The 25,020-nt window shown below is 28.1% G+C and overlaps 1 protein-coding gene across 1 annotated transcript in view; it reads right to left on the bottom strand.

The window, feature by feature from the left end:
• The window catches only part of LOC107457554 (uncharacterized), an 85,642-nt gene that overhangs the window by 6,262 nt on the left and 54,360 nt on the right, over nt 1-25,020 (bottom strand). The window contains exons 11-17 of the mRNA XM_043044937.3: nt 24,668-24,751; nt 21,074-21,215; nt 19,087-19,246; nt 17,413-17,637; nt 15,724-15,926; nt 9,371-9,482; nt 8,590-8,633 (exon numbers count right to left, since the gene is read on the bottom strand). Of these exons, the coding sequence (XP_042900871.2) occupies nt 8,590-8,633; nt 9,371-9,482; nt 15,724-15,926; nt 17,413-17,637; nt 19,087-19,246; nt 21,074-21,215; nt 24,668-24,751 (970 nt within the window). The remainder of the gene's footprint in view (nt 1-8,589; nt 8,634-9,370; nt 9,483-15,723; nt 15,927-17,412; nt 17,638-19,086; nt 19,247-21,073; nt 21,216-24,667; nt 24,752-25,020) is intronic.

The raw sequence follows: 25,020 nt of genomic DNA, 5'->3' as shown, positions 1-25,020 counted from the left end.
ATAAAGAGATTAGATAAATAAAGAGATAGATAAAGAGATTAGATAAATTTCTTAAAAAAAAGTATCATAACAAGCTTTATCAGTTTATTTCGTAATTTATTTTATACGTTTAATGGAAAAGAAATGTAACAGTAAAAAATTTGCAATTTAAGTTCCTTTTAATTAATGTATTTCAGGTGCTTCCATCTATTAGCAAAATACATAACTAAAATCATACCTAATATAAAATGCAAATCTATATTTATTTATTTTTTATAATTCAGTGCTGTTTATCCTTAATTATAATGCTGATAATGCTCATTCCCCCTTTTTTTTAAAAAAAATTATAGTTGAACATTGAAATTTTACTCACTTCACAAAACTATTATTATGAAATATACTTTCAAAAATTTTCATTTTTCTTATTTCACAAATAAATATATATATTTGCAATTTTTTTTATAAGAAATAGAAGAATGTTAAAAAAGAAGTAATTCTTTTTTTAAAAACAATTTTGTCAACAGCGATTTTCGGAATTATAAATTTAGTTACTTAAATTTTAATTCAAATTAGGTTTTTGTATAGATTTTGATTTGCCACGGAACATTTGGCAAATCAGATACTAGTTTGAGTTAAATCAGAAAACAAATTTTAATTTATACTTTTCTTTTTGAAAATATTAATATAGAGTTCCACTATACCTAACTAATATGATGAAACAGTGAAATATTGGAAATGAAATAATCGAGAATTAAAGTATACGAATTATATTCATAAATAGATACTTCAGTTATTAACGAATTTGAGAGATCATAAAAAATACATATGCTCTTTCACAACTCATAAAGTTGTTCAAACTAATGTTCTAAAAGTAAATTAGGGACAAAAAATTTTAAAAAAAATCAGATCATATGGTGATAAAAATAGGTATCAAATGTTTGAAAGTGGCTTTTTATAGCATTAATTTCTGTTATCTTGAAAAAAATATTTTTGACAAAAACTACAAAGAGCTTTAATATTTTTTCATGAAACTGAATTTTATCAACTTCGGTTTCCATGTAATATGTAAGATTTGTTAGTGAATATCTTTTTAGCTATGCATCTAGGAGTTAGGAAAGATAAAAGAGAAATATTATATTAATTTAATGTTATTATCACCCAGGGGCAAAAGTAAAACCTTAAACTAAATAAATAATAGAATAATACAAATTTGATTATTTCTATACTTTTTTCAAGGTTTATTTATTCTAATTAATCATCCTACTTAAAAAATTAGGTAAGTAAGATTTTATTTAGATGGCATGGCTTGTGCCTGATTTATTACAGCTCATTACAGTATTTTTACTTTAACACCCATTCAGCATTTGTCAGACAATTGACAGTCCTCTATCTATGTCACCTTGTTGTTTATGCAACCGGAAACCTTTAGCTAAATTGTCTTAGTTTAAGAATTCCAAATATTAATTAATGAAATATATGAGTCATACTACAACTGACCGATACATTCATCCAGAAAAAAAATGCAGACTTTAAAAACGCAGTGAGAACAAATTAATTCTGTAATAAAAATTTACAACATGTTCAACAGTTCAATTTACCAGATTACAGATTATTGCTTTCTTCTTCAGTCAAAATGAAAACAGCTCATAGTAAACAAAAATTGTGTAATTTGTGACCTTCACACTTTTATCACTTCTCTTTGGCAAGAAATATTAAAATCCATTAATCAGATCGCCGATTACAGCGGCAGGCAATTTAACCAGTCGCTGTAACCGTCAATATCTCCTGGACTAAAGAAAGAATTTTATCGTGAAAATTCATCTCGTGCGTCACGTAGCTCGTAATGAAGTCGTGAGTGAGTCACTTTTTTTCTGGAATAGCCCCGCCGCCCTCTCTCTCTAATTATTCAATCAAGATGCAATCGTAGTTAAATTCATTCAACGACTTAAGATAAAAGAAGCGTGTCTGGGAATCTAACAGAAAAACAAAAATCCCAGCAGCTTGTTTTTTGATTGTCTGAACAGTTGACAAACGCCGCATTTTATTGTAAGAGAAATGTTTGATAGTTCATATTAATGCTGTTTTTCGAAGCTCGGTCGCCAAGGAAAATTTAAAAAAAATCCCATATTTTAAGTGCCTTAAACTTAACGCAATGTGATAATTTTAAACTATATATATAATCTTGCCGTGAAGAATTATCTGGGCTTTAGAACAGACAAATAACTTAAATATTCCAAAAGTTGTTAAACCTTTTTTTTAAAAATCGCGACATTTTTCCACCTAGATGAAAATTAACAAAAACACTGACGTATTCTCGATTTTTCCAAATTTTTATGAGCCAAGGTAGTATATAACATTGGAGTAATTTTTTAAATATTAAAAAAATTATACCTCAAACTTTTTCCATTTTCAACAGTTTTTTTTCCAACTGTGGCTTTTCTCCTTTTGCGCCATTTTCAAAATAAGCATAGACAGTGCTGGTTTTAAATAGGCTGAACTTGAGCTATCTCGTCATGAGTAACAGTTGCAAACTAACAGCAGTTGTAAAAATAGCATATTATTCGCAAAAAGAAGCATCATTTCATATTACGACGAAGCCTTCGAAAAAATGCCTGAACTGGCAGAAATTGTGGGGTAATAGAAATGTTTTCATCTTTAGTAAAGTCTGTGTTTAGCTTTTTTTTTTCTTCAATCAAATGTTCTATGAAGTATATATTTTTTTTCAATGCAAGTGCCTAAAATGTATCAGAAATCCAATTTAAAGAAAAAGAATCATTTCATGAAACGTTGAAACCGTTATCGATGAAAGCATTAGCTATATTTCTGTTCCTACAATGGAAAAATTATTTTTACTTTAACGCATATCAAATCCAATTTAAAAGGTGTCCTTGATATATATTTTTAGGATCCTTTGTAAAATGAAGTGAACAAGTGTTCTCAATAAGGGTTGCTATTTGATATTTAAGTAAGAAAGAAATGAGCACGATATCAAAGTATCACGAACCATTATTGAGGAGGGCAGAATTGAAAACTGTTTGGTTACTGCAGTAAACAGGGAGAAGTTAAAAGTTGATTTTTAAAAACACTCCCAAGTTTTATCTATCAATCAAACTGGTCTTGATATTTATTCTTCTTCCATGCCTTCATTACTAATGGTATAAGACAATCGAATCGTAGTTTTATTTCGGATTTAAATATTTATTTCGGATCATGAAAGTCTATTTTTTTTCACTTTATTTCTAACATAGATTTTTATAATATTTATTAAAGGTGGTCATTGCCGAACATTTTTTTAAGGTTTGATATCTTTCAAACGCACCTCTATAACAACTGTCATATTATAGACGTTATACAGTCAATTTCTCCCAATGCCTAAAGAAATTTGGTATGGTTTAAATTTTTTAATAACCATTTTTGTATTTATAAAATTATACGTATTGTATGAATTTAAATTTAGTCGAAATTGAAAACGCATTTTATCAATAACATACATATAAGGGTTTAAAAGTGACGATCATCTTTGATAACCACAACTATATCTCCAAATTCTGAATTTCGGTGTCTTACGAAAAGCGAAGCAGTTTCCTGCCTGCTACATTTGAATTCACTGGAGAGAAAATTTAAAGTTTTTATGATGACAACAAGCGAAAAAGAATCATTTCATAATTTTGTTTTAAAAAAAACTAAATAAAATTATTTTATTACAACTAAAAATGCTTAATTTTAATGCTAAATTTAACTTTATAATAATTGTGTTAAAACACATACGTAAATCAACCACTAAGAATTAGTGACATATTTTTATCTGTAAATTAGGAGTAGGAAGCAACCCATATTGAGCCAGCAGCATAATTGGGATAGTATGGTCAGTATTGTGCACATACCGCCTCTACTTCTCCAACTAGCAATCTGAAGCTGGGTACACTTCAAGTCATTACTGAGGATCTAGCTTCAGTGCTTCGCAGTCCAATGCTTTTAACCACGAATAAAAAATAAATGGTAATTTGCCGGTTAAACAAGAAGGTTCGTTAACTTCATCAAGTCAACCGAAGTTATCAAAAATAAAATATATAGTAAACGAAGATGAGCTGGAACATTATCACAAATCGGTAACCTTTTATTGTTTTTAAACACAAAATATACGATTTTAGCCCCTTTCTTTGTAAATTGTTTACTGTACAGCCTTCTCACTTATACAATTATTGGCAAAAGCAACACTTTGTTGACTATAAAAATAATGAATTGTCCACGTCTCTATTCTCGCAAAAATTAGATTTTTGAATTCCCAGTTTTACGTTTATCTGCTATTTGCAAGGTATGTTTAAAAAATGAACAGCATATCGGACGTATAATTCACAGACATTTGTATATGAAAATACAATCAGAAACTTGAGCAACGGAGAACAAAAGAGGTTGAATCTGTTCATAAGTTACTGCAATTACCTATAAACAATTTACTATTAACATCTGATTCATAAAAACAGAAGAAACACTTCAGATTGAAACCTATTTATATGTAATAACAGAGTTGAAAGCTTATATCAATCAAGGCGGAAAAGAGGAAAAATTAAGGCGAAAGACATTATAGCTTTTTTTTAAGAGAAAAATAAAACAACTACCAAGTTTTTATTTTTACAATTCTAGCATATATATAAAACTGCTTCGTTCCCGAGAAATAGTAGACATTGTTGAATAGTTAGGAGAAGTTGAATAGTCATTGATTTACTCGTCTCGAAAATTAGCTTTAGCTAAAATGGTTTTACCACCAGCTTTTTCTCTTTTCCTTCTCGCTTTTACCCATATGCAAAGATTTGAAACACAAGGAGCTTTCAAACACTTTCGAAAAGAACGAAATAATTATAAACCAACAAATACTTTTTTCTTCTTCTCGAAAATTATTAAACATGTTAAGCTCGTAAGAGCAGAACTTTCCGTAGGCTTTTTAACATTAAACTAACCATTTATTACATTTCCCCTTGTTTAACTCAGGATATCGTTTAAACAGGGAGTGCAATATTCGAACTTAAATGTATTTTTATCTTGCTTTTCCAATGAACGCTTTTTAAATTATTGCAGCACTAACAAACAATATTATTTAACGACTTTCATACATCAGAGATCTAAAAAAACACATCTCAACACATTTTATAACTTCTTAGTTACAGGGAGAAACAGCAGAGAAAATAGTCAAAACTAATTTTCTATATCGTTCATCAACAAGGATGCCCTACAATTAATGAATTATTTATATTTATATTCCACTGTTTTAGTGAAATAGAAGTCTTAGTTCCAAATTTTCTCATTAAATGGCGTAGTTAACAATTTTATTGAGCAACTTCTAGCCACTGTATTATATAGAAACATATTTCTTAATATGATCATTATAAATGTAGTAGATGGTGTTTTTGAAATTTTTGTGCCAATTATTAGAAAGAAGCCACTGTTTAAGGACCTTAAACTTTAAAGAAAGTTTTAATTTAAAACTATATTTATTATTTGGAGAATTATCTGTTACAAGTCCCGCAGTGGACTGATCGTTAAGACACGGTTCCCAGCAGATCACCGAAGTCAAGCATCACTGGTTGCGGTCAGTGTGCGGGTGGCTGACCACTTGGTATCATCATCAGTCTGCGTAAGGACCGAGGGTGTGCGGTATTGGTCCTCGTTAAACTGTTCTACCGTCAAGTACTCGACTTCGCGCGCAGGTCATCGGGCTACCTAAGCGGGGGTGCCATCCCCTCTGCAGAGGATTAAAATTGTGATGGCATGTCTTTGGATCATCCTCAGGGATGTTTCCCAGTCCGTCGCTAATAGCCCATTGTGCAGCTCTAGTGTGACGTAAATGAACTACAAATCTGTTACAAACGAATAGCTCAAATATTCTGAAAAAAATTTTGCAATTTTTTTTAAAACAAGAAATAATTGCAAGTTTAGGGGAATTTTTCAGATCGAGGAAAATTATTTAAATAAATGATAAATTGTCATTTTTTTTGCATTTTTGTAGGATTCAAATCAATGCAACTCTGAAGTAGCATTTTTAAATATGAAAGAAGCAGATCACAAACGCTTCCCGCTTTTACAAACCTGGGACTTCTCTTAAAATTTGTGCCATTTTAGTCACCAGCATACAATAATCTGGATAAAGATGAACATACTATCATACTGAAAAAAAGCATATTTGTTCGGTAAATAAAAAAGTTATCTCCTTTTAGCATTCGCAGAACAGCCTTGAAAAGAAACTAAAACTAGCTACATTATTTGTAATATACAGATTTTTTTTTATCATTATAGCTTTTAATCAAATAATTTGATAAAAGGTATCATTTTATGTTCACCAAGTGCGAATAGTGTGGTGAACGAGATCTTACACATGCATATTACAAAGTAAAACATTATTAATCCAATAACAATTATTATGAAATAATTATAAAATTTTATCAAATTTTTCAAAAATTGCAAGTTATGCTGCAAAAGTATTCAAGACATATAGTTGCATGGTAACACTTAGTTTTCATAAATCAGAGCTTTCAACTTCATCCACCAACTAAGTGTTCTCCAACATCAGTTTTGAGTATTAACTCAGCATTTAATATATACCAAAACTTTACATTTAATGTATACCAAAATACTTTTTTAATGATCTTCTATGAAAAGTTATCAGGTAAGGAAACCATACCATGAGAAATTGTTAAAAAGTAATGTTAAAATACTATTACTTTTGCTGAAAAAGTGTTACAAGTGTTATGTATCACGCAGTAAACTTAAAGGCAAAGTTTAGTAAAGTTATGTGGCAAAGTTATAGAATTATGTATTAAAGTCAAAATATTTAAATTGTGTTGTTATGGTAAAATTTTAAATTGAAGTCATTAAGAATATAAACATATAATCAGCTGTAGTTAGAACTGTGTTAATCTTGTTATAAAAGTATGAAAGAAATTAGTCATATAACTGTTACTAATACTTTTATTCTCACTTATGTTACAATAAGTTAGTCATAAAAATTTGTTCGAAAGCAAGACTCTAATTTACAAAAACACTTAAAGACATAGTAGAAAAATAGAAGCCTATAACACACCTGTTACTAGCAGCTTAAATGAGAGCTAAATTGGGATCGACTTAAAGATTTTAAGGCACGGTGGATTCTACAGGAACGAAATTACACAAAAAATATATCAAGATAAGTTTCAATATTAAAATGGCATTTCGGTAATTTTTTATTACTTTGCCGTGGTTCTATTGGAGTAAATCCAATGCATTAAATAAAATCTAATGCATTAGAGTAAAACAAATATATTAGAGTGAAGTCATGCATACATGAAAATACTTTTACTTGTAGTTCGTTACGTCTTGAATTTGGTACTTTTGTTTATTTTTGTCACTTTCTTTGGAAAAAGGAAGAGTATTTGTAACAGAAATGTGGAAAAAAATCGTTACTTTTTTCTAAATTGTTTTAAAAATTTTCCTCAAAAAAAATTTGTTTCGAAATTTTTGAAATCATATTTTTTCAATATATAAATTTAATGCATTATATATTCTTTCTCGCTAAGAAAAATAGTTTTTTTTTCTTCTTTTCTTGCATCTGAGCACAATTGGGGTGCAAAGAGGTCGAAGGTCACAGCATAACCGCCTGCAAATTTCTAGAAATTAACAATCAACCCACCAGCATAATTAATTTTGTTTCTATCCGAAACAATATGTTCAATTTTTGTTGAATGAATTCAATGCGGAATATCTAATATTCAAATTAAGAAAATCTTCATTATTTAAATTTTACAATTATTTTCTTTTAATTTTTACAGAAACGAAATAGTTTTAGTTTAATTTTACAATTATTTTCTTTTAATTTTTATAGAAACGAAATAGTTTTAGTTTAATAGATTTCAAGGGGTTATCTGTACAAGAATATATTTTTTTTACTTATTTCTTTTAAAACAAAATTTCATACTTATTGAATTTATTCACAAATTAATTTATAACTACATATTCCGGAATTAATAAATTAAAATTTAATTTTTTCTTAAATTTTTTTAATGAAATTTAAGGTTACTTAGAATTTTCGATTTCCACCAAATATACTTGAAAATCCTTACTTTTTTTGTTTCGTACTTGTACTTTTACTCGTACAATTTACTTGTTACTTTTTAAAATCAAACCTTTTTACTTGTTAATTTTGCTTAGAGTACTTATACTTTTACTCATTACCTTTAAAAAGTTACGTTCCCATGTATTAAGCCAATACATAAAAACAGAACCATTGCATAAAAGGAAAACCGTTTTAGTGCAATACCATCGCTTAAGAGTAGATACTCAGACAGAAAGTTTAAATTTTAAAAGAAAAAACTACCATGGTAAACACACTAATCTTTAAAAAAACATTTGAATTTTTGACACCATTGTTTGTTAATATGCTAGAAAAGAAGCAAACTGTGCAAAATACATTGTCTAAAAAAAGCTTCTAAATTTACGTATGAAATTACGTTATGAAAGCTAATGCTTTCTATTTCTTGCATTTGAGTAAAAAATAAGTTCACAATAAATAAAGAAGATGAAAGATATGGCGCAGAATGTTAGGAAAAAAATGAAGAGAAAGATGGTTGTGGATTGTTCTACCTCCTCTTTAACGTGTCCATTTCTTGACGAAGACCATTTTCAACCTGAAAAAGAAAACACAATTAAACTCTGCAATGTTTGGATGAAAGGCAAAACAATCACTGATGAGAAAATTATTATAATAATAATAATCTACAGGGTGCCAAAAAAGTGGACTATCCTGAATAACTTTTGAACTTTGGAACTTCACTTTCTAAGACTCAATCTTAATAGGGGACTTTAAAAAAGCTAATTATTTAATACTGACGATATTCTAAGTTAAGAAATCAGACACAAAAGCGTACTTTTTTCTGAATAAACATAACGTTTTTTTCGACCGATTTCTGACCCCAAAAATATAGGGTGTAGTCGCAATCTGGAAATATGGTCCTAATAGTTTTCATGTATATATATATATATATATATATATATATATATATATATATATATATATATATATATATATATATATATATATATATAATATTGTCATATTGTATATATATATATATATATATATATATATATATATATATATATAAATAATAGAGTCAATAACATTGTTTACATTCCAATTCTGAATTTTCGTTTGGTTTAAATTCATTGGTGTTAAGATAAAAATTGGAAATGATGAAGAAAAATAGCTTCTTCACGAAAATGTGAAAAACAGACAAATAATTCTTCATCCAGTTTTTGATTTTTTCTGTTTCTGCTTTTTGATTACTGATATCAACGAAATGACTATAACTCAAAATTCGTAAAACGTATCATTTCAATCGTTTCTTTTTCTAAAACCACTTACCTGTATCTGATCCTGATGCCGACTAGAAAGCACGGTTTGAAGTTGATCTCTTTCTCCTTCGGTCCATTTCAATCTTTGCGTCATTTGTTCAACAATTCCGCGCTGCTCCTCTCTGAAAATAACAAACTTTGTTCAATAACTCTACTCGAATGTAGTAAAGAAAAATATTCTAATTTATTCTAGCCAGAGAGAAGCAAAACCATTAGTTAGTTGAGTCGCAGTTTAATCAACGAAATAAGAAAGAGCTGAATAAATTGTATTAAGGGTGGTGGTTATGGTATGAGGACATGTTCTGTTTATGGTCAACTTATTGTACTAAGCAAGAAAATAATAATAAAAAAATTTATGCTTAAAAGTCATTCTTAGTCTGCCACTTTATCATTTCCTAATTATAAAGGTTAAACTTTGTCATTTCCGAATAATGTCCTATCTAGGTATTTACCAAGACTGTAAAAAAAAAAAATCCGGATTAAATTATGGTAAAGTTTACCGTCACTCATTTATCCCAGCAGGCATGGTAAAAAGTGCAGGTACTGGCTCTTTTTACAGTAAAATCCATTTCCCCCGAAATGTATTACGACGGAAAAAAAATTTCAAATACCGTAATTCTTACAGCAATAATTACGGTAAAAGTCACTAAGTCTCTCTAATTATGGTATGTAAAAATTATGGTATGGTATTTTACGGTAAAAAAGGATTTTACGGATGATGCACCTAATGGGACGATACTTTATACAGTAATTTAATATGGAACTTTATACAATAAATTTTGTACGTTAGTTAAACTACATAAAATAGTTTTAATCAGAAATATAAAAATTCTGAACGAAACCTTTGACCACTGAGAATTGTTTCAAAAATTAGTTTTGATAATTTCGAATAAAATATGTCTTAAGCATGACAATACCTGCAATGCAAAATTCAGGATCAAATTACAACATAAAGTACCAGTACTTTTTACCTTAAAATCCTTTTTCACCATAGCATTTTATGAAACAAAAAAAACAAAAACAAAAAACTGATATATCGTAACTTTTAAAGTAAAATTTACTGTAAAATCTCTGTAATTAAACAAGTATTGCTGTACTGATTTACGGTATAATTTTTGACGGTAAAAATGGATTTTACGAATACTCCAAGTAGGATGCCAATACTTTTTAACGTAATTTAATCCAGAATTTTGTAATGAGTGGTTAAAACTGTCGTGCAATAGAAAACGGCAAAACATTCTAAATTGAATTTTGCTTTTTTTTTATATAATAACTATTGCAAAAATATTTTTTTACAAAAATAAATTTTGTTATATTAGTTTTTTGAGGTTCTGTTTTAGCGCTCATGGCATAAGCAGCTGAAAGAAAATAATTGTCTAGCCACTTACTCGAAATTTATTGAAAAGACCTTACATTGTTTTTTCAATTCGCGATCGCAACGCTCGAGTACGCCGTCTAGCGGGAGCCTGTAAATATCAGACATTAATTTATCACGTTTTCATTTAGTTCCATCAAAGTCATTGACAGAATCAGACGCCATTTTTTAGCAGCAAATAAGAAACAAAATTTCGCTAAGGAAAAGGCCGAAGAACTTGAAAAAAATCTCCAGAATATTAGTAAACCTTTCAGGAACAGAACACGCCAAACATTTGAAGAAAAATTCCTCAATAATTTTTTATTTCTATTATCAACAAACTTGCAACTGATGACTTCCGATTTCGGATACTGTTACAGATGTGTGTATTAAGGTAAAATGCATTTCTTCTGTCTTCAATTCATTACGAATTAAAGTGAAGTCAACATTGCTTTCGTCATTCCAGTGAATAAATATGAATTCAGAACATACAGAATTGTAATAGTTATAGCATATTCTTCTTCGTTATAGAATAGTATATATTTCTGTATCCATATAATTCGGAAAACAACAATAAAAAATTATCCAAGTTACTTGAAATAGTGCCATTTGTGCTGATTCTTAATTAATTTTAATCGTTTTCTTGGTAAGTTTTTTTTAGTTTTGAAAGAATAAGTTCAACTAGAATTCAGCTATTCTGCTTTTAGCTACATATTCAAATTCATATCAATTATAAAATTTTGCTGTGTAGTATGTTATCTAAAAGTAATGAAGGGATAAACTATGTATCTATTATTTGAGAATAAAGTTTTCAAACAAGGAACATATCATTTTGGAATTCTCCGAGAATTATAAATCAGGTAAGTGCAATGATTTTTACAATAAAAAATTTGCTTGTAAATATTTTTTTTTCATTTGATGATGGTTCTCTACAGAATGGTTTTTTACGTCTAATTAAGATCTATAAGAATAATAAAAAAAAAAAACAATATGAAAGTTTTTATTTCAATGAAAAGAATTCTTAAAATCGTTTTTTTATCCTAAGAATCCTTTATTTTCTGTTTTTTAGTTTATAATTTTTTGATAAAAATTGTTCTCAAAATACTTTTTTTGAAAAATTAAATGGTATAACATTATGTGTTTATGTATACTTCTTGTATATTCCAATGTTTGAAGTAATATGATTCAGAAAAGTATGGAATAAAAATTCGGTACTTACGTATTAACGCCACCGCCGCTACAGATTTGGCGGTTTTTAAGTGCCGCCAATATACACTTAAAATTTTTGCGACAGTTCATAAAATAAAACACTTTATTTAAAATCAAAATAGTCAATCGGATTTCGGTGGAAAATGAGCCGATATAGCATAGATTCAAAACAATCATATCGCCATATGAACTCTGATAAATAAGATTCCAAATGAAATAACATTTCCAAAACGTACGTTTACCAAGATAAAGTTTCATGTTGTGGGAATTGGTACATTTTCGTTTTTTCGGTAAAATATTTCCCTCCTAAAAAATAAAATTGCATCTTGTTTTGTTTTTGGCAAATCCCAAACACGAATTTTCATAGCACTAAAAATGGCGACAAAAAAGAATTGTTTTTTTGTTTTTGTTTCGTCAGCATTCTTTATTTTACGTTTCTTAGTTTCTACATAATGATTTTTATTGAAACTTGAAATTTTTTGATAACAATTGTTGTCAAAAAACTTTTTTTACAAAATTAAATTTCATAAAATTATGAGGCTTATGTATACTTTTTGTTCATTTTAATTTTTGAAGTAATATGATTCTTAAAACTATAGAATGTAAAGTTTAAATGGGCCTTTCATATTATATCATTAAATTTAATAATACTATTTCTCGGGCATTAAATTTTAACTCTTATAAGAATATACATATTTTTTTCTGTTAATGTACAAATATTTTTCCGATGTGTTTTGGATATTCCTTCTCTAATAAAAAGAGATACCATTTTGTTTTCGGTTGCACAAGAAAGAATATCAAGCATTTTTCTTTTTTAAATTTGATAAGCCACATTAAAGAAGGAAAGTTGCAATGCTACACGCTACATTAACGACGTCTCCAGAGTAACTGAATGACGGTTCATACAGAAATCGCAGGTATGCGTCTCATACAACAACGCCCCCTATAGTTCGTTGCGATCGCGAATTGCACGACAGGAAAGAGAAGAATTTACATTGCTTTTTAATTTACATTGTGATGCATTTTTAAACGGTAAGGTTATTGTAAACATTTCAGTGCTTCACGATTTATAAATTTCTATTAAATTCATCATTATTAAGATAAGTGCGGATATAGTTACTCCTTAAATAACCGTAAAAAGCCTAAATTTTACGAATGATTCAAGTTTTAGGAAAACAAAACAACTATTTTAAGGTTGACTATTTAATTTTATTTCAAGTAAATTGTGTTTCTGCATTTAAATTCAAAATAATCAAGTGAAAATATTATTCATTTTATGAAAGCTTTTTATATAATTAATATATTTTTTCCTAAATTTACGTAATTGTGCTGTTGGGAGATTTTTTACTTATATTTTCTATTGTCCTTGAATCATTATTTCGGTCAATTACATTCCGAACAATTTCATTTGGTAATGATACTCACTGCAATTAAGATGATTACGAATTCATTCCTTGCGAACATTTTGGCAAAAAACCTAAACGAACTTAGTCATTTATCAGCAAATGTATATCAATAATGTATGATAAAATGAAGGAAATATTTATGGGATAATTACAGTAACGTTGTTTAGGTTTTATATTTAAAAGGGGGAAAAATTTTATTAACATCGAAAAAGAAGTTTAAAAATACTTTTTTCTTCTTCTTTTTACTCACAAGTAGATGCAATATCGAATTACATATGTTGTACAATGCGCAAAAGAAAACGAAAAAATAAAAAATAAAAACTCAGAATAACTTTTGAATAATCGGATCTTCACGTTATAGGACTCATTCTTAATAGTTCGAGGGGGTGACCTCAAGAATGCTAATTAATTCGTGTAAACGATATTTTGCGTTACGAAATCAGACATGGAGAAGCAAATTCTGGAAAAATTACCGTACAGTATGGTAATGACATTTCTGGTAAAAAAGACAACAAAATTCTGACATAAAAAAATCAAAATATACGATATTGAAACCAGTCATTTATTAAGTTTTCTGTTCATATGGTAACAGCTTACCAAAAATTCTGGTTTTAAAAGTTTTAGACCTTTATATCACACATTTAATAAGAAATGAAAAATTGAAAAGTAAATTTAGCAGAATAAATAGTTTTTATTCTATGAGCTAAAGTATCATAATTAAATTACCAAATATACCAACTTTTATCACTTGTTCTAAAGCCATATTACATTGGTATCTACGAAAATTATAACCAAAGTGTTTCGGTAAAAATTACCGAGATTTTTAGTGTTGCCATATCGATACAGAAATACAATAAATTTTGCCATTTTCTTGTAGATGTGACAATACTTTTTTCTCAGTGTAGTACTTCACTATACCAGGAACTATTTGCGATTCTTGGAGCTGTGAAACATCTATATACTATACTCAGTTGCAAGGTAAATAATAACCATAGCTTTATCTGATTTTAAGTAATCATCTAAGACTGTATGTAGTTTCGTTTTATTTCGTGATCAAATTTTACAAATATGCTTTCAAAGACTATAATAGATTTTAAAAGTTAAACTCGATAGGCAGAAATTTAATTAAAATTTAATATCTTTTACTGTATTATTACCATAGAATTAAAAAAAAGGTTATAGTTCCATAGTCTTACTCGAATCATTAACTTGGGGACATATTACGATAAATTAGAAGAACATTTGTCCTTGAAAAAGAAACAACGGTATGACGTTTCAAGAGCATTAAATTTCATTGGACCACAAAAAATGGCGATTCTTAGGCTGACATACCCTTAACAAATCAAATGCGAGATAATTTTTTTAAACTTCTGTTTCGCTATCGGAGAAAATCGACTGCGAGAAACAATACTTATTTTTTCAACAGTTTCCTTAAATGCTAGCAGAATAATGTATATTTGTTACGATTTTTAGATACCACTTTTATTACTTTTTTATACTAGTTAATTGAGTTTTAGTATTAATTACTGCTTTTTGTTCATAATTGTTTACAATTTTCGATTTCAATTTGCAGATTTTGAATTAAAGAAAAGAATATAAAAGGCTGTAAAACGCAGATTCAAAGCGTTGGTGATGTTGATATACGTTCTCAATGGGAGCTCGCCATCCTCTTGGCGTGCACTTCGATGCAAACAAGCTCTTTTCATAGGGAATAATGGTTTTTCATAACTTGCAACAGCGTATAGAGTCACCTATATTACTTCTAAACATGACTCTGACGTCGAGTATTTGTCACCATTTTAGGTGTGGATGTACATTAAAATTTACAACACATATTGACTTGAGAGTTTAATGCAGATAATTTTGCAGATAACAATGCAAATACTTCTGAATAAGAATTTATTTAGTTACTTGCTGGGAATCAATTCCTCTATTATTTTAATAATAATTTGAATGTTTCTATCAGGAATTCTTGTAATTTACACTTTCAAGAATTTAAAGTTAAAGACTATTTATAATTCATATTAATTTTTAGATTATTTATTTATTCACTGAATCCAAATATTTAATTTTTGAAAAAACAAGACTTGTGGAACAAAAAACTGATTAATTTATTTTAGTAATAAAATTCATAAATGTATAAAACATTTTTTTATCGTTCAGCTGTGTATTGCGCTTTTAAAAATTAATACAGTTTTAAAAAAATGAATCATATTTCTAATCTATAATTTCAATACTGGTCAATTAAACTATTTTTTTGAGACAATTTACAAATATTTAAAAAAAAATAATTTTTTTTTAATTGAAATTATTTTCTTCGTATCAAAAATACGCTTTTTTAATTAAGATTTATTAATTATTTTTTACTTTTTTAGCTAAAAGATAATTACTTACATTTGCATGTGCAGATCTTGAACGACTTTTGAGTCAAATTCTGTTTCGGCTAATTTTTTGACTAAATCTTCTCTGTGGCTCATAAATTCCGTTCTTAAGTGTTGAACTTGAGATTTCAAAAGGTTCACTTCTTCGCTTCCTTTATTTGCTTCAGATTCCCACCTTTGCTTTGTCTTTTCGGCTGTTTGTAACCTTTTCCACAACTTAAAAATACAATCAAATTACGTTAATTTTATGACACAAAATAACATGCAAATCATTGAAATCACAATAAGATGTTTATTACAGTAATTATTATTTTGAAGAAATAATAGCCTACAAATTTTAATCCTAATTATTTTGAAGAAATAATAGCCTACAAATTTTTTTTAGGATTAATTACAAATTTTAATCCTAAAAAAATAGGTTCAACCTTAAACTACAATTTTGGTACTTTAAAACTGTACTACAAACCTATAATTTGGTCATTAGGTAAAAGTATTATCTGCATTGTTGATAATACTTTTGCAATCTATAAGAACAGTATAAGTTGATTTAGAAAACATCACGGGTACCAATTTAAAAATTAAAACAGAACAGAGAAAAGAAGTATGGTCAAAACTACATGAATACTGTAAAATCTATCATATTTCTGGCTCGGTAATTTTTACTGAAGAGTTTTGGTAAAATTAACAATAAAATATGGTTTTATAATATATGATAAGGTTTGGTAATTTTATCATGAATCCTTAAAGCAGTGCTCCCCAACCTTTTTATCATCGATGACCGGTAAACGCTTGATAATTTTACCGCTGCCCGCTGAGGAGAGGGGAGGGATGTTGAATGTTTATATTTTATATCGTTTTGATTTACAAATTTTAATTTAATTGTATTTAAACGTGACATTAAAATAAAATTAAATTACACGAGCAAGATCGGTGCGACTCTAGATGACGTCTCTTCAGATCCCGGTTAACCTCTTCTTTATGGAAAGTCGAACAAACCCACGAGAAATACACCTCAGTAAATAAAATGGAAATAATGTAATGTACCTTGGGTGGCTAGGTACCATTTTATCCACTTACCGGTACCATTTCAAGGCCCCAGAATTATAAAACACTGCCTTAAAGCAGGATATAAAAACCTTTATTCTGTAAAATTTACTTTCCAGTTTTGTATTTTTTTCATAAATGAGTGGAAATAAAAACTATAATTTTGAAGACCTGAATTTTCGGTAATATGTTACCATTTGAACTTTAAAATTACCAAATAAATGTTACTTGATTAAAAAAGCTTTATTGGCTGATTTATTAAATGATTATTTAAATGATTTAAGTATTTAAAAAAAGAAAGATTTTATTGCAACAGGTTCTTGGTATTATTTATTTAATACCGGGTGAATGGTTGAAATATTTACAATATTTTGGTTTAAATATAATTTTAAAATACGTATAATGGTTGAAATATTTATAATGGCTTAAATACTTATAATATTAGAATATTTATAATGGCTTAAATATTTATAATATTTTTGTTTTATTAACCAAAATTATGGCGTTTTCTACCAGAAATGTCATCATCATTCATCAAGGTAATTTTACCAGAAATTTTTTTTCCGTCCATGAAAAAAATAAGAGGAATAAAAATTGAACAAAAATTTGCAATGAATAAAACGTATTGTAAGTACACAAGCATTTATGAAACATTTACCTCTTCTTTTTCAACTCTAATGAGATCTTTTTCCGCTTGCAGACGACTTATTTGATCTCTGAGCCTGTCCACATTCTCAGATTTGAGTTTGGCTTCTTGAATCTGAACTTCTTGCCTCGAAAGCCGGACGTCAGCCTCAGCTCGAGCTGACTCGAGCTCCATACGAAGTTGAGACATACATTTTTCAAGATCTCGATTTTTTATTTTGCCGGTTTCTTCAGATTCCTATATATCAAGTGATAAAAAACTATTAAAATAGATTGTAGCACATTGAGAAAAAAAAATTATGGTCAAAACTACCTATAACGGTAAAATTTACCGTTTTTGTGGCTTTATTGGAGCACCAAAAATCTCGATAATTTTAACCGAAGAGTTTTAGTAATGATATTGATAAAATTAGCAGTAAAATATGGTTTTATAATATGTGACAAAATTTGGTAAATAGTGTAAAATTCGGTAATTTTATCATGTTACTTAGAGCATGGGATAAATAATATTTATTCTTTTCAATTTACTTTTTAGTTTTGTATTGTATATTGTTTACTAAATATGTGGTTGTAAGAACTGAAATTTTGTAAAATCAGAATTTGGGATAAGCCGTTACCACATGAACGGAAAAGTTACCAGTTTAACTAAATAATTGATTTAAATATCTTACATGTAAGATTTATTAACCTGAATTATGGTATTTTTTTTTACCAAAAATGACATTAAGATACAGTACTGTAGTTTTACCAGAATTTCTTTTCATATAACTCTAATATAATTTAAAAACCTATTATCATGCACGTTCACCACCAAATATAATTAATTGAAATCTTTAGGTTGCACAATATTTAAATTTATTTCCAAAATGTAAATAAGATGATATAACATTTTTTAGTCTATTTTTTTAATATTTCTATTATTTAATAAGAGATGACTATGTTTATTTTTGGCCATTTTTCTCATAATTGTTAAAATTTTAAATTTAGAGTAATAAATTAAAATAATCTGCTTTAATTTAGTGCGTAATTAATTTAAAGAAAATCTGTGAAAAACTGCTACTAATGAAATAATTAAATCTATAGGACAGACTAACAGTTTCATTATTCTTTTTTTTAAAAGTTTTAAGTAATAATACATTATAACGTTAATGAGTAGCATTTAATTATGAGGTTCACATATTTTCAACTATTTTTTCTATAGTATCTTGAATTTATTCACAAGTTGATGAAATACATTATTATTGTACATTTTCTAGAACAATTTTCAGGGTGTCAGATAATTTTTGGATTTTTGACAGCACAAGAAAAGAAATGAACAGGTGTTTTTTTGTTAAACGCTTTTTTAGACAAACCGTTGATTGCTTTGATAACTTTGACGTAAAACTCATAGGCAGCGATGGAATAAGCTGAAAATGATTCATTGTATAGGTATAAAACTTTTATTAAATATAATATCTGCGTTTCATGAAATGTATTTGTTTTCCTTTAATTTTTTTAAATGTCCTCACTTATTTATTTAACATAGTTAATTTTAAATCCTGTTTTTTTATTCTTTTGTTTATCAACACATGAAAAATATCTCCAGAGTACCCATTTTTTTATTTTTTTATTTTGTTGTATTTAAATTAATGGATATTTTAAATTGAGAAATCAAATAAGAAGAGAACCACGTGAGAATGAAGCTTACAGAAGCTCTCTTCTTTTGTTTCCTGAAGTCCTCTTCGTGCTCATCTTTCAAGGAACGAATTCTTTCTTCAAATTCTTTTCTCATCCTTTCTCGCTCCGTCCGTGATTTATCTAAATCTTTTCTAGCTTCCTCACATTCTTTTCGCCATTCAGCAATTTCTCTACAAATAAAATAAAAATATTCATGATCTCTAAACTGCATAAAAAATATTATTGAGAAATTACATTTATTTAACTTCAGAGGTGTTTTCACTTTTCAAATTTATACATTAATACAACTTTTAAAGAAACAAAAATATTTAGAATAAAATAACACCGTTTATTTTAATAAAAAAAGAGCTTAAATATATTATGTATTTCAAACGGAGCAACGATTCTAAATTGTTTTCTTCCTATAATATTTCTTTAATGAGAGAAAAATATTATAAAGCACTAATAAGCCTCAAAATCTGTGATAAAATTTTGCTTAACGTAATTAATAATGTTTCAAGACTAGAATTTGAAGTATCCTGAACACGTAGGATTTTCCTTTTGCTAGTATTTAAATGGAGAGAATGTAATAAACACCAATATGCCTGTTCAAAAGAAAGTTTAGATATTACTAGTGAACTTCACTCCTGTTCGCTGACGTCCCCCAACCCCCAGAGATTTCTTATGCAATATTATATGATTAATTTTGCAAACTCTCTTCATTCGTTACTAAGTTAAACCCATTTAAAATATGCTCTAATGTAAAATCTTACGAATTTAAATCAATTATTAAAATCTTTAAAATTAATTCCTTTTTTACAAAAATAGTATTTTTAGTCAATAATAAGTAATTGATATAAAAAATTTAGGATTTAAATAAATGTCATGCAATAGAAAAACTGTCATGCAAAAACAAAAACAATAATTATGTTTTCAAAAACAACATGTATGGCACGTCTCCTACGAATTCTCTCAATGTTACGTCATGCATAATTGTCATCAACGCTGTTCATGCTCTTAAAACATGCTTTATTTTATTGTTCTTAAAAAGGGCAACAACGTGACTAATACTCATCTTTCACTAAAAATGTCGAAGAATAAATTTATTATTGAACTTGCATATGTATGACTGAAATATAATATACTAGGAGGCTCCGCCCCCTGCACGCTAACGCTCGCCAACCCCCGAGAATTGCTACGTAATCCGATGTGGTTCACGCCGTGAACCATGGCTCGCTGCGCTCGCTCGCCAGTGAACACAATGTTCTAGCACAAAGACATAGTATATTATCATCAAAGATAGAGTACTTTATCATCAAAGACATAGTATTGTACTTATGTAGAAGAATTCTATCAATGTTCTTATTGGCTTTTAAAAAAGTATATTAGCTATTTAGATTGTACATGGTGAAAAAATCAAAACATTAGCTAAATGAGAAACATATTAGCAAAATAAATTATCAAATATTGCAGTTACTCACCTAAATTCAACTAAATGTGTATAATAAATTAGTTAATGCTAGAAATTCTGAAAGTTTTAGAATTTTGTTTTTATTATTTAAAAATATAAACTTTAAACTCTAACTTTTCCTTGTGAGATAATAACCCTCAAAAAGTCTTTCATTTTCAAGAACACAAAAATTTGTTTTATCACCAAATGAAATATTTTTTGGTGATCAGCATTATTGAAATCAATTTCTATATTAATTAACATTTGTGATAAAGTACTTAACATTTTTGAACAAAATAAGGATGTTTTACATACAATAAATTAAAATGCATGGTTGTTAGCATTACCCGAGAAATACCACGTGGAGGTCGCCATGATGCATTTCTAATCGGGGAGTTTTGATTTTGGCAGTTCCCCTTGCCTGTATTAGTGTTTAGAAACAAGTCTACTAGTCAGATACCTTAAATGTCGACACTAGTCGGGTACCTTATATGTTAATATTGAAAACAGTAATAGCTACAATGCATGAAATAATAAAAATGTGTAATCTAAGTATTTTATGAATTACTTTTCTCTCTCCTGAAGACGATTGAGAAGTGCTTGTTCTTTTGGTGTGGATTCAGGAGACAAGAGTTGTTCTTCGAGTCGACGCTTTTCAGACTCCAAATGACTCACTTGCTCAGATGTGACTCGTAAGCGGCGATCAAGATCTTTGGTTTCCAAAAAAGAGTAAAACAGTTATAAAATTTATTAAATTAAATCAAATTTAAAAATTCTAAAGAAAAATCTCTCAGATGTGTGTTAACACCAGGGGACTGCCTAGACATTTTGTGAAAGGTCCGTTTTTGCAAAATTGTGAAAAAATGACTCGTAATTTGTGAATATAAAATAAAGGTTAAGTCACATTCTTTCAACCAGGGTCCTGCTTTTGTGAATTTGTGCAAATAGGGTCCGTTATTGCAAAAACGCTTTCAAGGAGTTTTTAAATTGTAAAGACATGCAAGATTATGCTCAACAGTGTGAAATTATAATTAAAAAAATTAAATTTTAAAAAATAAACAGCATTTGCAGCTACTAAATTAGCAATGCAACACACAAATATTTGGTATTGAGCCTATACTGCTGAACGCAGAATATTAATTTCGGACGAATAAAGGAAGAAGCGTCTGCCGAAGACAAAATTTAGTTCGTTTACAACTGTCTCCCCCCCCCCCCTTCCAGGGAAGGGTTTATTCGTTTAACAAAACAATAATGAAGATAAACAAATTTGTGAAGGAGCCGATTAAAAGATAAATTATTTTGTGAAGGGTCCCTTTTTAAGTTAAAATATTTTGTGAAGGGTTCGTTTTTATGAAAAGATATTTTGTAAAGGGTCCGTTAACGAACCCAAATTTCTTCTAAACAGACCCCTGGTTAACACTATAACATCAAATTACAATTTTAAATTAGCCTGTAATTGTCACTTTATGAATTTAAAATAAATTTTTATTTTTATTTTACCAATTCATACAACTCATTTCTTAGAATATATTATACGGCGAGAGGATTATCTAAACACTGTTTTTGATCGATATTTTTGCATTGTGTATTTCAAAATCGGTTATAATTTGCATTAACAAGTAAGGAGCTTATAATTTCATTCCTTTGAGTTATAACGACTTCGTGTAATTTTCATTTCATTTAGAGTAAAAAAAAAATCAAAAAAATTATACCTTCCTTTTTTTGGATAAAGAATTTTCAATTTTCCCCTTCTTGACTCCTCCTTCCTTTTTATTTAAGACGTCCCCTAAAGCTCACCTCACTCTGAGAAAATAAAGTATGGTCATAACTACCAAATATGGTCAAAGTTGACCTATTTCTAACTGTATGGGGTAGGGTTTAAAATATGTGATAAAATTTGGTAAAATATCACGATTTTAGAGCTTAGCACTAAAACTATTTATTAAGTTAAATTTACTTTTTAATTTTGTTATTTTTACTATACGTGTGGTAATAAAAGATAAAATTTTGAAAACCAGAATTTTCGGTAAACCGTTACCATATGAATGGAAAAATTATCTAATGAATGATTTTAATGTCGTATATTTTAACTTTATTAATCACTTATCACTATTTTTTTATATTTTACCAGAAATTTTCCACCACATACTATTGCAATTTTGCCAAAAAAAATTTTTCTCGGTGCGAGGAAAAAAATTTCAGGTCTAAATTACAACTTTTAAAATAGTCTGCCTTTTCCCTAATTATTTCCGTATGCATTCATTATGTAGCAGGTGTAAAAGTAGAGTTTGAACTTTCAGCACTTAAACTTTCGAAAACAGTGTGGGGTATTTAAAAATATTGGGAATACAATCATTTTCTTCTAAAGTTTTCCCTTTCCCTCAAGGTGAGCATTAGTCGCCATTTTGAAATTACTGAAGGGTGAAAAAAATCAAAAGAGAAAGAGAGTAAAACTTTACCACGCATTTTCTTGGTATAAATTTCTTATTTATTTAGGGTAATTAAATTATAAAGCTCCAAAGATAGGAGAACAATAAATAAAAGAAAGCCTAGCCTTTAATGTAATTCAAACGGAATATAAAATGGTATCATGACTTAAAAATTGGGGTATCAAATAAGACTTAGGAAAAAAGAAGCTTGCTCAAGAGGAAGTGTTTCAGAAATTAATATTAAACCATAACAATCAAAATCAGCCAGGTATTATATTACAAGGTAATATAGCACCATACCAAAGGAAATAATCTTTGATATACATAATTTTCACCCTGTATTGAATAATATAAACTATTTAGCATAAAGTTATTATAAGATAGTAATATACAGATAGTAATTATAGCATTATAAGCTATTACTACTATAGTATTATTACCACTATAGCATATATTATATAAACTATTATATATAAGCATTACATAAGCTATTATATAAGCATTATAAGCTATTTAGCACAGCTTCGAAAATCGATAGAAGCGTAACTTGATATATAATTCAAAAATTGAAAAATATTTGAATTATATATCAAGTCACGCGTCTAATATTCCTATCCAACTAAGTAAAGTGTTGTTTCCTAAGAAATTTTCTACGTTGAATCTGATGAAACCCTCCCCCTTAAGAAAATGTAAATAGCGCTAATAGTTCAGAAGCAAGTTCTTCATATTAGAAATCTCGAAAATATAAAGGGTTTAGTGAAGAGAAAGTATAAATTTTTAACTAAGATATATTTACGTTGAAAATATTTTAACTTTTTAAAATATTGACATGATTTTGGTAAACAAATGCAAAAGAAACCATACATAGGTTGTCTAGATAGCATTTTCAGTTACATAAATAGAATACTTTTAAATGAAATTTATATATTTTTTAACGTGCCGTAATGATTTATATATTTTTTTACATTTTACTATATTTTATGTTACGTTGCCGGCATGGTAATTTAATTCATACAAAGTATACATTCAATTGTGCTTAAAAAAGTGGGTTTTTTGTATTTTGTTTTTATTGATAATTCACAGGTTGACCCAATGGTTGATTCATAGGTTGTATTTTAAAAATAATAAAAGTGTTTAAAATATTGACATGAATTCGGTCTCCTTTGATTTAGCGTAAACAAATACATAGGGAACAATACATAGTTTGTCAAGATAGCATTTTCAGACACATAAATAGGAAAAATACATTTAAAGGAAATTTATATTTTTTTGACGTGGCGTAAAAATTTATATATTTTTCTCCATTTAACAATATTTTATGTTAAGTTGCAGGTATGGTAATATAACTCATACATGGAGATATACATTCAATTATGGCTAAAAAGTGTTTTTTTATGTATATTTTGTTTTCTATTGATAATTCACAGGTTGGCTCCAAAGTTTTTTACGCAAATGCATAAGTATCAAAAATATGCACTAAATCAATTAAATTATAAGTAATAAATAAAAGCCGATGGAAGGCCGATACATGGAAGAATTATATTTCAATCATCCTGTATACCAAAATAATAAACACTCAAATTGGACTCCTGACACCCAGTAGCCGTAAACAACTTAATAAAAATATTTTACTTTCGGCTTTCTTATTTACGCGACGTCCGATAAAGCTCTTGATTGAGGATTAAGAGCATGAGATAATTTTGTTATAACACAGAAAAATGAAAGTAACATACCGTCAGTTTTCTCTTTATTACTGAGAATTTCTTCTTCCAAAGCTGAACATTTAGATACTGATTTTTGGAGTTTAACATTAAGCTCTGCCAAAAAAAGAAAATATATTGTATCTAGGTAGAAATATAAAAAAAAGATTGAATTATCAAATTGTGACAATTATAAATTAAAAGTTACTTATTAATAATAAAAGAGCATGATTTTAAGACATTTTTCTCCAATAACACATTCAGTACAGGACTATAATTTATTTTAAAATACTAACATACTTAATAAATTATTCCGTATAACTGTCTATTCGAGATATACAGAGTCATTAAAAAATAAATATATTTTTTACTTTTTAAAGAGTCAT

The sequence above is a fragment of the Parasteatoda tepidariorum genome, chromosome 6 (genome assembly GCF_982258835.1).
Source record: "Parasteatoda tepidariorum strain Cologne lab strain chromosome 6, Ptep-v5.0, whole genome shotgun sequence".
NCBI lineage: Eukaryota > Metazoa > Arthropoda > Arachnida > Araneae > Theridiidae > Parasteatoda > Parasteatoda tepidariorum.
The sequence above is the reverse complement of the archived record's forward strand: the minus strand, read 5'-3'. Positions and strand labels throughout refer to the sequence as shown.